Consider the following 15,900-nt stretch of genomic DNA (forward strand, 5'->3'; position numbering starts at 1 on the left):
GAATTTAAAACCCACAGCAGTTTCAAGTGAACCAAGTGTGCTTTCCACTAATGGTGAAGATGCAGATAAGGTCGACCCGATTATCCATTGTACCACACTAACCCCAGTGATTAAGCAGTTATGTATGGGGAGTATAATGTGGGCAATTGAGAACAGTAAAAGAGAGACTGTGACCATGCCAGTCCCAGCAAAATCAGACCCAGAGACCATGAAGGCATGTACATTAGACAAAGATACATATGAGGTACCTGAGAAGAAAAGTGAAACGGAATGTTCTTTGGAAAATAGTACAATGCCGATAGAAACATTGGATTCTATATTCGAGACCATACATATGGGAGAATTTGGGGGTAATAAACAAGGTTCTGCAATGTCTGGGGGAAGATTTAAAATTCCAAAGAAGAAAAGCCCAAATGAAGGACAACGGCAAGACAATGACAGTCCACCGACATGGTGTGCACCACCAGATGAAAACTCTGACAATTTATCCAACCCTAGTGAACAGCAAGCTGCTAATGAGGATCTATCCACGGGATGTGAGACGAGTGACGACAGCATCCCACTTCCCATGCAAAAGGTGCAAGGTGACAGACCTCGCCTAGTGCGTACCGAGGCACTCGACGATCACGGTGGGACCACTGACGACTGCGGTGGCGGCGCACCGCTTCCACCCTCGATGGCTCGAGCCTCTCCACTGGTTGGTGCATTCCTGCATGTTCCGACTCCAGAAGTGCAGCTTCAGGGAATCTCGGCTGCCTCCAGTGAACCTGTTGGGACTCCGGACGGGGGGCATCGACGGAAGGCAGACCGGACTCCAGATGGGGAGCAGCCAAGCGCCGACTCTGATTTGCGCACGCCAGACCTTGCTCCGGACGGGCGGTGTCGCGGCCTCGGTGATGGCACGCTCAGGGTGACGGCGGATGCCACGGCGACAGGGAATGGATCGCGTGGCAGTCCCACTGGGTCGGCAGTGGCAACCAGCACCGGCGGTCCAAGATGGACACACCAATTCGCGCCATCGCCAGACGTTGATGCGAGCAACAATTCTCTCTCCAAGGCGACATGCTTCGACGTTTCTCTGCGGCGTCGCCCTTCCGGCACAGCAGGTGGCCGGAACCAGCGTGCACGGTCTCGGCCAACTTCCACATCTGGCACAGTCATCGCCTTGCATGATATTAGTGATGGTGCTACTTCGATGGCAACGACCCATCGGCTACAAGATGCCGTCCACCACAAACATAAAAAGAAAAAAGACTCCACCTTGTTCCTGGCATGCAGGGCGGATGGATTGGTGCGTAGGTGCAATCAGCGAGCTTTGCGCCGCCTTCCACGCTCGCAACTGAACCATACGCACACGCCGGATCCTCCACTAGTTCCCAAGGATGACTTCGTGGAGATGCCACGGATCATGCCCCTTCCATCGCCACCAGAACCAAACCACAGCCAAGGCAACACTAACAAAGATGTTGGATGTTATATTTGCACGAATGAAAAAACCAAGCACTGCACGAAGTACAACAAATGGTAAAGTAGAGACTTCGGCAACAGCATCACCTCCAACAGTCCAAGGTGAACCAGTGTGACCCCAAATCTCCACAGCTGAACCGGCTTGAGGACCAGCCCATTCTTGAGGCGGTCACCCATTAGACTGGACTTATAACGCTGTTCATACGTTCAAAAAGTCAAACACTTCTGTATTATAACCTGTTGTTGTTTATTGTTCCAGATATCGTCTGACCGGACCAATGTTCAAGTTTTTTTTTTTCTCTCGCATCCAAGTTTTGTTATGGTACAACCTTGTTAGTGTGACGCACCCGACATCGCCCCATGTAAATAGTTACGTCATATACACACGCTGTACACAACACACACACACACTTTTAGATGCACTCACGACACAATTATATTTATAACCACGTAGGCACATATCTTTGTAAAAAGGGGGGATGTCATGATATTCAAACACACACATCATGATAGACACACCAACAGACAAATCAGAACACACAACACCACAACCAATGACAGAAAGATATAAAAGCACAGACACGACCCCCGGTGGTCAGTATTAGCTGCAGAGGAGGACCAGGACACATCTGCTACCAAACACACTCAGGGAGACAGCACGTGCAGAGTATCCAGAACAAACTGTATTATAAGAGTTAAAATAAAATAGAGTTGTACCACATACAACTGTGTTGGCTCATCTGTGCACCAGAGCACCCAACACCACATAAACATTAGGGGAATGTATAAGCAGGGGACTTACAGAACCCTCAGAATGTCTCAGAGATACAGGGCTGCTGAAGATCAATTACAGCTGATCCATACATCCTACAATGAATCAGAGCAGATGCCATTGGTCATAGAGGACAGCACTGCCACATCCTGCTCTCTTTTGTCCTTGCAGGAGCAACAGGTTCACAGTGCCCAAGCGAGGGTTCAAACGGGTGGACGTATTTATTATACACCAGTGGAAGAGGGAATCATGGAAATAGCCAGGATTGGAGACCATGAAGAAGTTGGACATGTCAAAATGGGCACCCCTGGTGGAGATGGTGATCAGAGAGAGTAATGTGCTCATTAAGAGACACATTAAGAGACTCCACTCGCCTGACATAATAGTGAACACTCAATTATATTCGGATGGCTCAACACTTCTGCTCATTAGATTATATCTCATAATCTCTTCCTGTGGTTCACACAGGTGCAGATATCCATCCAAGAAGACTTCCTCCCTCTCCACCACTGGGCCAAGATGACCAAAAAAACTCCAAACAAGCACCATCACACCTTACATGCACACCATCCATTAACACATGCACACTCACCTTGGTGGGTATACACATCCATTTAAATTGGATGTTACTGGGTGAGGAACATGCCACCAGTGGACAGATGGAGATGCTAGAGACAGAGGCAGTTTGCCTTGTAGGATTGAGAACTGACACAGCCCTGCTCAGCTCGGTGCAGATAATAACTAGGGCCTCAGGAGTCACAGGAAAGGAGACTCTGCTTTAAACAGCAGCAACAAATGCATTCCCACATGTGAGAGTTCCCTGAAGTAACGTGAGCTTTTGGATGAGGGCGAGGAGTCCATAAGAACATAAGAACTAGGAGCAGGAGTAGGCCATCTGGCCCCTCGAGCCTGCTCCGCCATTCAATGAGATCATGGCTGATCTTTTGTGGACTCAGCTCCACTTTCCCTCCCGAACACCATAACCCTTAATCCATTTATTCTTCAAAAAACTATCTATCTTTATCTTAAAAACATTTAATGAAGGAGCCTCAACTGCTTCACTGGGCAAGGAATTCCATAGATTCACAACCCTTTGGGTGAAGAAGTTCCTCCTAAACTCAGTCCTAAATCTACTTCCCCTTATTTTGAGGCTATGCCCCCTAGTTCTGCTTTCACCTGCCAGTGGAAACAACCTGCCCGCATCTATCCTATCTATTCCCTTAATAATTTTATATGTTTCTATAAGATCCCCCCCATCCTTCTAAATTCCAACGAGTACAGTCCCAGTCTACTCAACCGGTCCTCATAATCCAACCCCTTCAGCTCTGGGATTAACCTAGTGAATCTCCTCTGCACACCCTCCAGTGCCAGTACGTCCTTTCTCAAGTAAGGAGACCAAAACTGAACACAATACTCCAGGTGTGGCCTCACTAACACCTTATACCATTGCAGCAGAACCTCCCTAGTCTTAAACTCCATCCCTCAAGCAATGAAGGACAAAATTCCATTTGCCTTCTTAATCACCTGCTGCACCTGTAAACCAACGTTTTGCGACTCATGCACCAGCACACCCAGGTCTCGCTGCACAGCAGCATGTTTTAACATTTTATCATTTAAGTAATAATCCCTTTTGCTGTTATTCCTACCAAAATGGATAACCTCACATTTGTCAACATTGTATTCCATCTGCCAGACCCTAGCCCATTCACTTAGCCTATCCAAATCCCTCTGCAGACTTCCAGTATCCTCTGCACTTTTTGCTTAGTGTCGTCTGCAAACTTGGATACATTGCCCTTGGTCCCCAGCTCCAAATCATCTCTGTAAATTGTGAACAATTGTGGGCCCAACACTGATCCCTGAGGGACACCACTAGCTACTGGTTGCCAACCAGAGAAACTCCCATTAAACCCCACGAGCCCATACAACTTGCATGCACCACAATAACTCAGGGCTCTCTGTGCATCGATTCCTCCATGAAAATAATGGCCAACCTTATGGAGAATAATATGCGAAAGCACTTGGCGTGCCCGCAGGAACTATGCACTGACCTACACAAAATGTATGCGGCGCTGGGAGCATGGACCAGTCCATGATGGCACAGGAACAGATAGAGGTGGTGTCAGTTGTGGGCCAGCATAGATGCATAACAAAACTGTTGAAGGCTCCATCCGTGATCTATTCCCAGCCATTTGATTGCAGCATTGAAACATTTGAAGAGTTACAAGTGGCTGAGGACCCTTGGATAGAAAGGCCAAATCTACCAATGATTCCTGCTAGCAGTTGAATGTTGGATGATAAAGTACTGATCTTGGCTATGATGCCCACGTAAGAGTGGCCACTTCTCTAAAATCCGAGAGGACAGTCATCACTGCGGAAGAATATCAATAATGACTAATCACAAAGGGGGGCAGGATATAGGAAAGAGAAAGGAGAATGCATCAATAGTAAAATGACATTACAATGGAAAATAGTTGGAAATGTGCACCTCAATTCCCAATTTGTTGAAAGTACAATTTCATTAAATTGATCTTCAAACTGCAATTAGGATTGTAATGGGAATGTTGGAAGGACCAAATTATGAACGGAGAGGACGTTGTATGCAGACTTTACTGTCAGGGCAGATCCCAGGGGATTATTTCGAGAATTTGTGAGGTATATGTTTGGGGAGCTTCAGTGGAAGAATTTTCCTATCCATTGGCAGCTGGTAACATGACATTAATTATATTATGAACACTGCAGTTGCATTATTTCACCTACATGGGCTGGAAACTGTTCAAAATTAAATATTTTGACACAACTTGAGCTATTGTTAAATTCCTCACACACTGATTTTTTAAACTTTAAATGCGATAAACCTTAAAGTCAAATCCCATGTACAAAGGAACTTACAGGTAGATTGAAGAACAGAAACAGCAGATCCTTCCATGTCTTGCAGGCGTGTGTACACGGTAAACTTATACTGAGTATTGGGAAAGAGCAGTCTGAAACAATACTTGTCTGTTCCTGCGTGCAAAGTGCTTTCCTGCGTTTTTCCGTCTGTAATGGAACAGAGAAGATATTAAAGATAAAGATACTGGGCGCGATTGTCCCACCACATCGCGCCTAGCACCGATCCTGTTGCGCCCGGTGCATTGTGGGAGAGGCACAAAACGGGTTTGGCGCTGGGCACCGAGCTGAGCGCAATGCAGCCGACCTGTGGTGCCCGGGGCAATCTGGATCACGATCTTGTTGGGCGGGATCCAGATAATCATATTTAAATGAGTTATTAGGCTCATGCCAGACCAGGCCTCACGCCGGCATGAATTAGTACTAGACTCCAAAAACGGATACCGGACTTGATGGCCAGGCCAGGGGGCTTTGAGAGCACTCGAGCCCCCCAGTGGCCGGGGACAGGGCAGGGCAGCACTCCTGCTTCTCCTGACCCACAAGTGGGAGTCTAAACAGGAAGTAATGGCCAGATATACTCAACCACAGTACTTAACGTTGAATGGCTTCGAACTCTGCATGACGTGCCAATGACCAGAAACGTTAACTCTATTTCTCTCCCCATGGACCTACAGAACATTGCCAGAATTTTCTGCTTCGATTCCGGTGAATTTCTGCCCCGTTTAAAATAAGCTGCTAAGCCTGATCGGGGACAGGGAGGTGGCAGCAATTCAGAGCTGCCTGTGCTAGCCCTTTCAGAGTCCGCAAAGAATCCCACCAGATGCATCCCTGATTGCTCCCAGAGAGCCGATTGAGAGTACGCCCGGGTCCTGTTCAATGCCAAGCGAAAGGAAAACTGAAATGGTGAGCAGTAATCATTTCCAGAAGGATCTATTGGTGTTAAAGCCAATCCCAAAGTTGGATCCTGAAGAGAATTGTAATTTCCCACCCTCTATTCTCAGAAAAATGGCTTCTTCTGCCTCTGTGAACTAGCTGCCAGCCTTGTACTTCTACTGGTGCAAACTCCTGCCCCCATTATTTAAATAGGCCCATCCCAGCAATGTGGTACATCACAACTGGCAAGTAAAAGCAGCAATGGAGGAGGAGGGAAAAGTTCCAACCGAGAGTTCATCCAGCGATGTGGTGCTTTTGTAAAATGCCTCCTTTCACGATGTTTAAACTACTAGAGAGAGAATCCCCTGCTCTCTCTGTGATCAGTACATACATCCACTTTCAATTATGTGTGTAGATTTACAAGAGAGACAGTTTAAGAGGTAAAGAAAAGTGTTTGGAAAGTATTTCAAACGGAAAAGTTAAATACGAATTTCAGTTTGAACATTTGCAGTGAATTCTCTGGGCGAATGTACCTTTCATCGACTCTAAGATAATCCTGAAGGCTGAGGCTCCTGGATGTCCTTGCCATTTAGCACACATGGTGGTCAATTGGACCTGATAGGTAGTAAGATCAGTTACATTCAAATACACTGCAAAACAAAATACCCAGTTTAAGTGGTTAGAGACTGGCAAACTCTTACAATAGCCCTTAATGAGTAAACGGTCAGCTTGGACAGTCGGTCAGCTTGGACAGTGCTGGTTCTAGTGCAAAGTAGCGGTATTCTGACAGCTAAATCATAGAATCCTTACAATGCAGAAGGAGGCCATTCGGCCCATCGAGTCTGCACCTACCCTCCGAAGAAGCACTCCAACTAGGCCCACACACCCACCGTATCCCCGTAACCCCAACTAACCTTCTTGGACACTAGGGGGCAATTTATCATGGCCAATCCACCTAACCTGCACATCTTTGGACTGTGGGAAGAAACCAGGGCACCCGGAGGAAACCCACGCCGACATGGGGAGAAAGTGCAAACTCCATATAGACTGTCACCCAAGGTCAGAATTGAACCCAGGTCGCTGGCGCTGTGAGACAGCAGTGCGAATCAGTGTGCCACCGTGCCACCCCAATGAGTGATAAATAGGATTAGTTAAATTGTAAGTGTCAGGGAATATGTGTCAATTCTGACAATAGATTTAATTTTATTTTAACTCACACATTGGCATAATCCCAATTTCAGTGCAATCCACCCATTAAGTGCAAAATATTTATGGATGCAGACCTCATCTTCGGCACTTGGGTGGTAAACAAGCAGAGCAGGTTTCCAGCCTGTCATAAAACAACTAGCAAAACTACATATTTTGCATAGTTTGCTTTCTATTTTGACTTCCTCAGTTTTTTGTAAATAAGTATTTGTAAAATTGATGAGTGAATGGGGTAAAACGCACTAGAGTTTCACTCTATCACCCTACTTCAAATGGAGCAGCAAAGCGCACAGTGCTAATTATTAAGAGTGCTCTTGTTAAACAAATGCTCAGTACAAATTGGAAGAAATGTCTGTTGCCTTTGAATTGCAAACTGGTGATTTGTTTTCTTTATTTATTCCTCAAGAATGCAGGCTGAATTGTTTCTTGGAACTAACATTTAAATTGTTGAAGCCACATTTAGTACATTCAGTACAGAACAAACAATCCCAGCAGAAAGGGTTATTACAGGGGTGGAGTGAGAGAAAGAAGTCGGAATTGAATCAGAAAGTTAAGCTGAAAGAACATCATCGTGATGATTGAAGTCGCGAGCAGGAATTTGATAGTGCAAATGTTTGTTTTACCTTCAGCAGTTCATGAAGAAGAAGGAAGTTCGGAAGAATGACATGAATCTGATGATTTATACAGTAGGGCGATGAGTAGAGTACTAGCTACTCCAGCAAACATTGGGCTGGCCTCTCCGTTTGACAGACAAAGTGTTGATGCTGGGACTGAAATAGGGGTGCTCCACGGTCCCGATGGTGGCGCCGGTCCCAGAGCAATTCAGGACATGCCAACTGTCCAGCATCCCCGCCACATGGAACTAGTGTAATTCCATTTCATGCCGGTGTCGGATTCGCTACAGTTGGGATTGGCACTGGAAATCTGATAAGCTGGAGCTGCATATAAGCACTCCACTCCCCACAAACTCTTATTCCAGCCAAGAAGGGTGGCCCCAAGGCATGTCAGTCTTCAGAACGCCAATGCACCATTCGATGACACCCCTGCATGGGCATCATTATAGCGGTTCTCCACACCAGTTTGTGGCCTCCGGATAGGCAACATCAGCCACGACCGCAATGGATATCCCCTGTCACCCAGGAGCCAACCACTCACCTGAGGGAGTGCCACGAAGGTGCTGGATACCGACGAATGTGTCAGGCCAAACGCATCATGCACGCTACCTGGATAGCGGATGCAGATGTGACATTCAGGGAATGGAATCCTTTCCGATTGGTGAAGGGCACCCCTCATGAGCTGGTGCCCGAAAGGGGACATGTGTCCCATCAATCACACCCTGGACCTGGGTCATGATGGCGCTGGCGGCAGATCCAACTGCCCGGCCAACCGGTGTACATGGTCCACGTTGAAGGGGATATATTGCGCCACCCGGGCACATAGGCCATCCATTACGGCGGGGATGCACTTGTGCACAGAGGTCTGGGGGATTCCGGACTGGTCCCCTCTCGGTGCCTGGAAGGACCCCATGGCATAAAGGTTCAGGGTGACTGTCACCTTGATGGCCACTGGGAACGGGTATCCTCCTCCATACCCCCGCAGTCCCAGGTACACCATAATCCAGCAGAGATGTTGCACGGTCTCTCTGCTCAGCCGCAGTCCTCCTGCAGGGGTGGGCTAGCTGATGATGCCACTGGTGGGACATCCACCCTGGGGGGAGGGTGTGCAGAATGTGCCAGGGAGGGTGGGAAGATCCAGGGTGCATGTGTCCACTGTTCGCGTTGCGCTCTGCAACCCCCCCCCGCCCCTTCAGTAGAGAAATGCTTCAGATGGGTACACTGAGCATTTGGTGGGTCACTGGCTGCCTGTACCATGCACATACTGTTGATGGGTCTGCTGGGGTCTGGGATTTCCTAGACGGGTGGTCTGGGGGGCACGTGGGGAGCCCATACCGCCGGTGGCGCTCTGCTCATTTACGAGTTACACTGGGCAGTCAGTGAAATGCGCAGCTAGATGGCTTCCTTGCAGACCATGGCAATGGTAGCCTGTACAAAACCACTCGGGTCCTGGGGGGATACCTGGGCCCATGGCCATCTCCAAGTCGCCCCCACAGCTACCCCTCACCCCCGACCCTGGCAGGTGGCCCCCCAGCCAACGGCACAACTGGCATACCACGGTTGAGCCTTTGGAAAGATTTCTTACCTCCTCTCACTTCCTCAGCAGCCACGGTGCCCAGTCCCCGATTTGAAATGCCACAAGTGAACTGTGCCGGTGCCATGTGCGCCTGGCAGAGATGGAATAGCGTGGGGGGCCGGAGACTACTGGGTTGGGCCCGCTAACGATATGTTGACGAGTGTCACTCTATGATTTGCATGCCCACGCCAGCGCAGGGCATGGACCGCATCCACGCCGCTTTTGAGGCACTGGAGCATGGTGCTCTGTTGGGCACCCGGCTCTGGCCTCGATTTTTGGTTGGCACACGACTTTCCGCCGGACCGTGGTTTCGCGATTCCGGTGTCGCTGGACGGAGAATCCCACCCATTGTTCCTGAAACCAGGTCTGATCCTACTCAGAATCAAACAGACATGTCTGATGAAGCTGAAATTTTAATTGACAGTTAAGGGCAAAATGAATCCTTCGTTGGAGAAAACCCAGCCCCAGATGGAGCCAAAGTTCTGGAGTTTTGGGTAATAAAAGTAAGTATGCCCTGAGGAATAAGAAACCTGTGGTTAAGTTTGATTTGTAAACAAATAAAAATAAGAAATGGTGCAATAGCACCCTCTTGTGGCCAATTGTGCGCCTATAAGCAAACTGGAATAAACTAATTCAGTTGGGCCCTTGAACTCCATGTGCTGCACACAGTCTCATATTGTCCTGTAAGATATCACGGGCGCGACTCTCCGACCCCCCCCCCCGCCGGGTCGGAGAATCGCCGGGGCTGGCGTGAATCCGGCCCCACCGGTTGCCGACTTCTCCGGCACCGGACATTCGGCGGGGGTGGGAATCGCGCCACCCCCGGCGATTCTCCGGCCCGCGATGGGCCGAAGTCCCGCTGCTGGAATGCTTGTCCCGCCGGCGTGAATCAAACCACCTATCTTAACGGCGGGCCAAGGCAGCGCGGGCGGGCTCCGGGGTCCTCGGGGGGGGCGCGGGGCGATCTGGCCCCGGGGCCCACCGATCCGCGGGCGGGCCTGTGCCGTGGGGGGCACTCTTTTCCTTCCACCTTCGCCATGGTCTCCACTATGACGGAGGCGGAAGAGACCCCCTCCACTGCGCATGCGCGGGGATGCCGTGAGCGGCCGCTGACGCTCCCACGCATGCGCCGCATGGCAAAGTCAATTCCGCGCCAGCTGGCGGGGCGGAAATCAGTCCGGCGCGGGCCTAGCCCCTCAAGGTGAGGGCTCGGCCCTTCAAGATGCGGAGAATTCCGCACCTTTGGGGCGGCGCGATGCCAGACTGATTCGCGCCGTTTATGGCGCCGGTCGGCGGACATCGCGCCGATTGCGGAGAATCCCGCCCCACATGTCTGGCAACAGGTAGGATTATTGATCTTCCCGAACTGAACAAACTTGGGTTGGTGAAGCTTCCAGCAAACCAGAAAAGGAAATGTGCGGTTTGGTTTGCTGCAAAATAGTCTTAAAATTCAGATTTACGAAGCAAAGCTCTTTGAACACATGCGTGGTTTGACCTCCAAATACGGCTGCAGCAACAGGTATTATTGGCTATCTGGGAGAGCACAGCTGTGACTGAGAGTCTTTTGATGGGTATGTGCAGTGTTTCTCACTGCGAATAATATCCTTGAAAATCCAGCTATTAACCAGGCAATGGGGGAGAGGAAAGGGGTGATATTTTTGATAGAAGCAGGCCTAGAAGTGTACAAAACGCTCAAGAATTTGCTCATCCCTGCGAAGCTAAACAACAAGCCATTGTCTGACGTTTTGCCAAAGTTAAGCTTCAGCACAGCTTGCTGAATGGCACTGTCCGTGGACATGGCAGAATTCTACTCGCGGGAAGTCAGAATGAACATCCGCCGGTCATCTGCTGAAGTAAATAAGCTGCAGCTGAGTCTGCCGTAAGCCCCAACAGAGGCATTTAGCAGTAGCTGCAGTTCTACCGACTCCTGTTACCCGTGCTATCACAAGTGGGTTTAATATTAGGCAGGCAATCTGCTCTGCTAGTCTACTGCCAAAATGGTAACATTGAAAATTACTCACTATGGGCCCTAAGCAGAGGATAGTCCATGACTAAATCCATGGTGTACGATCCAACAATGTCACTAGCTCTGCCTCTCCTGAGCTTTCCTATTATTTTTAAGCTACAAAGTTGAAAGGATTTGGTGTGGCTGAAATTATTGCACCAACTGAATGCTTCGAAACTAATGTCCAACAAGATGGCAACCTCCACCCAAGCAGAGTACAACAGAAAGCTGGATATTGAAAGCAAAAGAAAATTAACACTAAATAAAACATAACCAGTTGAAACAAGGGGATAATGTCCAACTTAGCAGTGATGGAAAGGGTCCTGGGCTTCACAACGATGTTACATTGCAGTAATGGAATTTCAATCCACCCTCAGAGGAAGAGTGGCTCTTCTTGCAGGAAATAACCACAATCTATGTTACTGTGGAGTCAGTTCTGGCCTTGACACCACATTGGTCTCGAAGTTTAATTTCTGCGAGAAATTAAATTCCACAGTGAATTTGATTCAACTATGACAAAAAGATTTCCTTTTTCAGCAAAGTTAATTGTCAAAGGCAAAACAGCATCTGTACGTGCGGACCATCTGGTGTCACAAATTCTTTTGACTGTCAAATGTTTTCCATTTGCCTGCTCCAAGCAAGATTGCAATATATTGCACCGTATGCGTGGAAATCGAGAAAAAGGCATATGCATTTTGAACAAAGTAAAAAAAAAATGTACAGCCCCCTCACAGGATTCAACTGCAGCATTGCAGATTAAATTCAAGGAGTGAGTGGAACATAGGCGAATAATGCACAGGATTACAAAATAAGAAGCCTTTAGTCAGCTAAGTCAAAGATGTTGAACACTTTTTAATCTGCTCAGGAGCTGGACACTTTTAAAGTAAGGCCTCACAACAGCCCCAGAATGGCCAGCTGATGAGCTAGCTGAAATGATCATTGGCTTGAAATAATTGATGGATATCTTAAGATTTATTTTAGTCTGGGGAAACAGGTTTTAAAGTCTCTTTTACAAGACTCTATATTAGAATTAAGGTTATTTTTTCTGCTGTTCTATAATCTACGTTGCAATATACTTATCTACTTGAAATATATTGCAAGTTCTGACTCGAAAATAAATTTGTAACTAATTCTGTGAAGTGTAATATCTCTCCTAGTATCCTGTGAACTGCTTTAAAAATTCTCTGGGGTCGATTCACCGAGCCCCGCGCCGGGCCGGAGAATCGGAGCAACCGTGCCACGACGCCCCGATGCCGGCGCGCGATTCTCCGAGGTGCAGAGAATCGGCGCCATTTGCGCCGGCGCGTTTGGCACGCCACCGGCCGTGGGCCGCTGGAATCGGCGGGGCCACCGATTCTCCGGCCCGGATTGGCCGAGCGGATATGACACAGTCCCGCCGGCGCCATTCACCCTTGGTCGCTGCCGACGGGAACTCTGCGGGAACGCTCGGGGGGCGGCCAGTGGGATGGGGAGGGGGGCTCCGTCACCAGGAGTGGCTTCCGAAGGGGTCAGGCCCGCGATCGGGGCCCACCGATCGGTGGGCCGGCCTCTCTGTCGGCGGGCCTCCTTTCCTTCGCCGCCAATGTTATAGCCCTACACCATTGTTGTGCGGGGTGGCCTGGGGGGGGACGGCCACTGTGCATGCGCTAGTTGGCGCCTGCCCAACTGCGCATGCGCGGTACCCAAGGCGCTGCATCTTTTACGCGGCACCGGGTCTCCGATGCCGCACTGAGGCCCCGCCCCTGCAAATCGCGCCATGCCCCTGCCAGCCCCACGGAGGCCCCAGAATAAGGGTCTGGGAACGGGCGCCGACGCCGGAGTAAAACACTCCGGTTTTTACTCCGGCATCGGCACTTAGACTCCCGTTGAGAGAATCCCGCCCTCCCTCTTTAACACTCTGCAGTGTGGGAAGTACAATTGTTTGAAGAGAAACCCATGGATTTCCTTATTATCTATATTATCCTATATTATCCTTATATCATGCTCCAAGCATGATTGCAAAATATTCCACCGCTGCGTGGAAACCCAAAAAAAGGAATTCATGTTTAGAACAAAATTAAAAGAAATGCTCAGCTCCCTCACAGGATTCAGCTGCAGAATTGCAGATTAAATTCAGGGAGTAACTGGAACATGAGATGAATAATTCACATTATTCAGAACTTGCATTGTTCAGTCTTCCCTGCAGACCTGAATAATTTCTTGCCATATTTGCTACATAATTGAAGCTCTGCCCATGGCAATTCTTGATGTTCAAACCTAAATTTGCAATGATTTTCAAGAGACTCAGAGGTGAGTGGTTGTAGCTGGACAAAACAAAAAAATCAGTCTACAACTTCACCATCGCTAGTCATAATTGGTCCACACGATTCACATCTGGGGCGGGATTCTCCGGCCCCCTGCCAGGTCGGAGAATCGCCGGGGGCTGGCGTGAATCCCGCCCTCGCCGGTTGCCGAATTCTCCAGCACTAGATATTCGGTAGGGGCGGGAATCGTGCCTCGCCGGTTGGCGAACCCTCCCCCCCCCCCCCGGCGATTCCTCGGCCCGCGATGGGCCGGAGTACCGCTGCTGGAATGCCAGTCCCACCGGCGAGAATCAAACCACCTCTGTTGCCGGCGGGACCACGCGGCGCGGGTGGGCTCCGGGGTCCTGGGGGGGGCGCGGGGCAATCTGGCCCAGGGGGGGTGCCCCCACGGTGGCCTGGCCCGCGATCGGGGCCCACCGATCTGCGGGCGGGCCTGTGCCGTGGGGGCACTCTTTTCCCTCCGCCTTGGCCACAGCCTTCACCATGGCCAACACATGGCCCCCCCCACCCCTGCACATGCGCGGGGATGACGTCAGCAGCCGCTGACGCTCCCGTGCATGCACTCGGCGAAGTCCTTTCGGCCCCGGCTGGCATGGCGCCAAAGGCCTTTCCCGCTGGCCGGCGGCGCGCCAAACGCTCCGGCTCAGGCCTAGCCCCTCAAGGTGAGGGCTTGGCCCCTAAAGGTGCGGCCCGACGCCGGAGTGGTTCCCGCCACTCCATCCCTCCGGGACCCCCGCCCCGCCGGGTAGAGGAGAATCCCAGCCCAGGTGTTGAATCATCTATTATGGAAGAATATTTGGTATGTTTTACTTCATCAGTGAAATGGTTTCTAAGCTGCTCTCCCATTATAATGACAAAGTCATCGTAGGTTTGATGCATTAAAATGTTGGTCTTCCAGGGCCACTTTGCTGATAAATTTTTCAAATGCCCTTTGACAAACTCATTGAATTCATTGAGATATTTAAGGCAGGCTAAAAAGTTACCTCTTGGAGTTGACAATGATGACACATCATGTCCTCTTCGAGGTAGTCACAAGGAAGACAAAAATTTGACTGTGGCAAGAACACGTCTCAGCATTTTCCTCCAGTAAGAACATTACTTTTCAATTGAGCTAGTAACACAGAATCAATTCTCCCAGATAATTAACATCTTTGAACGAACACACACCCACAGCTTTAATATGAACTTTGGAAGTTTCATGATCAACAATATCTCTTCCAACATTTCTCCAGTTAGAGTGTCCATTGACTTCTTTCCCTTTACTAGGGTCAGGGAATAATTTGCAAACATAACAGTAGACAGCCTTGGACGTTTCCTGCCCATTCCTCTTACAAACTCACAAACACTCCCTCCCCATGGACCTCCAACCCCATCACAAATTCTCCCTACCTCTGTAATGCAACCCAGCCTTCTCACACACTCTCCTCCCCCCACACCCTCACAATATTCCCCCATCCCCCATTAACTCAGTCTCCCCCCACCCCTCATAGTCTCCCCCCACCCCTCACACTCTCCCCTTCTAACAATCTTACTCAGCTCTCTCGTCTGGGGTCTTCAAGTCAGCCTGCCTCGTTCACCATAGCCACCGCGTCTCACCCTCACTTTGGGAAATCATCGCGCATTTGCTGGTGGCCTGGGCCTGCTCCTCTGCTCGTCAACTCCTTGTGGTTTGATTTGGGGTGGCGCGCCTTGCGCGCCTGTTGCTTGTGCTGGCCTGGGTCCGCTAGTGCCGCCGCCCGAAGCAAACCTGCTTGCCTTGCCTGCTCGGCAGCTGACCTGGTGGCTTGATTTGGCAGTCACGTCTCGCTCGCCTGTTGCAGTTGTGGGTCTGCTCGTGCCGGCACACAACGCCAGCCTGCTCACCCGCTCGGCTCCTCATGGCTTGATTCACAAACGTCAGCAGCCTCTCCCTTGCCTCTCATCGTGGTTACCCGTTCATTACCAGTTTTCCCGCTTTCGGACTCACCAATCAGAGCATGATTTTGCTCTGCAATTGCCACTGATAGGCTCATTGTATTTGTTAAGTCAATGAGCAAATGCAGAGTAATCAGCCTCCGATTGGATACCCAGTGCACTGGCCTAGCATTGTCTCCCTATTGGTCGGGGCCTTGTGCAAGGTGTATTTCATTGTAACTTCTGCTTCCAGTTCATTAAAGTTGCTCTTGAAATGTCCTTAAGGGTAGAGAGCTAAAATTGCT

The 15,900-nt window shown here is 49.7% G+C and overlaps 1 protein-coding gene across 4 annotated transcripts in view; it reads right to left on the minus strand.

The window, feature by feature from the left end:
- The window catches only part of LOC140428420 (collagen alpha-1(XIV) chain-like), a 295,003-nt gene that overhangs the window by 131,915 nt on the left and 147,188 nt on the right, over nt 1–15,900 (minus strand). For all 4 annotated transcript variants that reach the window (XM_072514848.1, XM_072514846.1, XM_072514847.1 and 1 more), the window contains exons 23-24: nt 6,532–6,648; nt 5,129–5,275 (exon numbers count right to left, since the gene is read on the minus strand). In XM_072514848.1, the coding sequence (XP_072370949.1) occupies nt 5,129–5,275; nt 6,532–6,648 (264 nt within the window). The remainder of the gene's footprint in view (nt 1–5,128; nt 5,276–6,531; nt 6,649–15,900) is intronic.

Source organism: Scyliorhinus torazame, chromosome 8 (genome assembly GCF_047496885.1).
Source record: "Scyliorhinus torazame isolate Kashiwa2021f chromosome 8, sScyTor2.1, whole genome shotgun sequence".
Taxonomy (NCBI): Eukaryota; Metazoa; Chordata; class Chondrichthyes; order Carcharhiniformes; family Scyliorhinidae; genus Scyliorhinus; species Scyliorhinus torazame.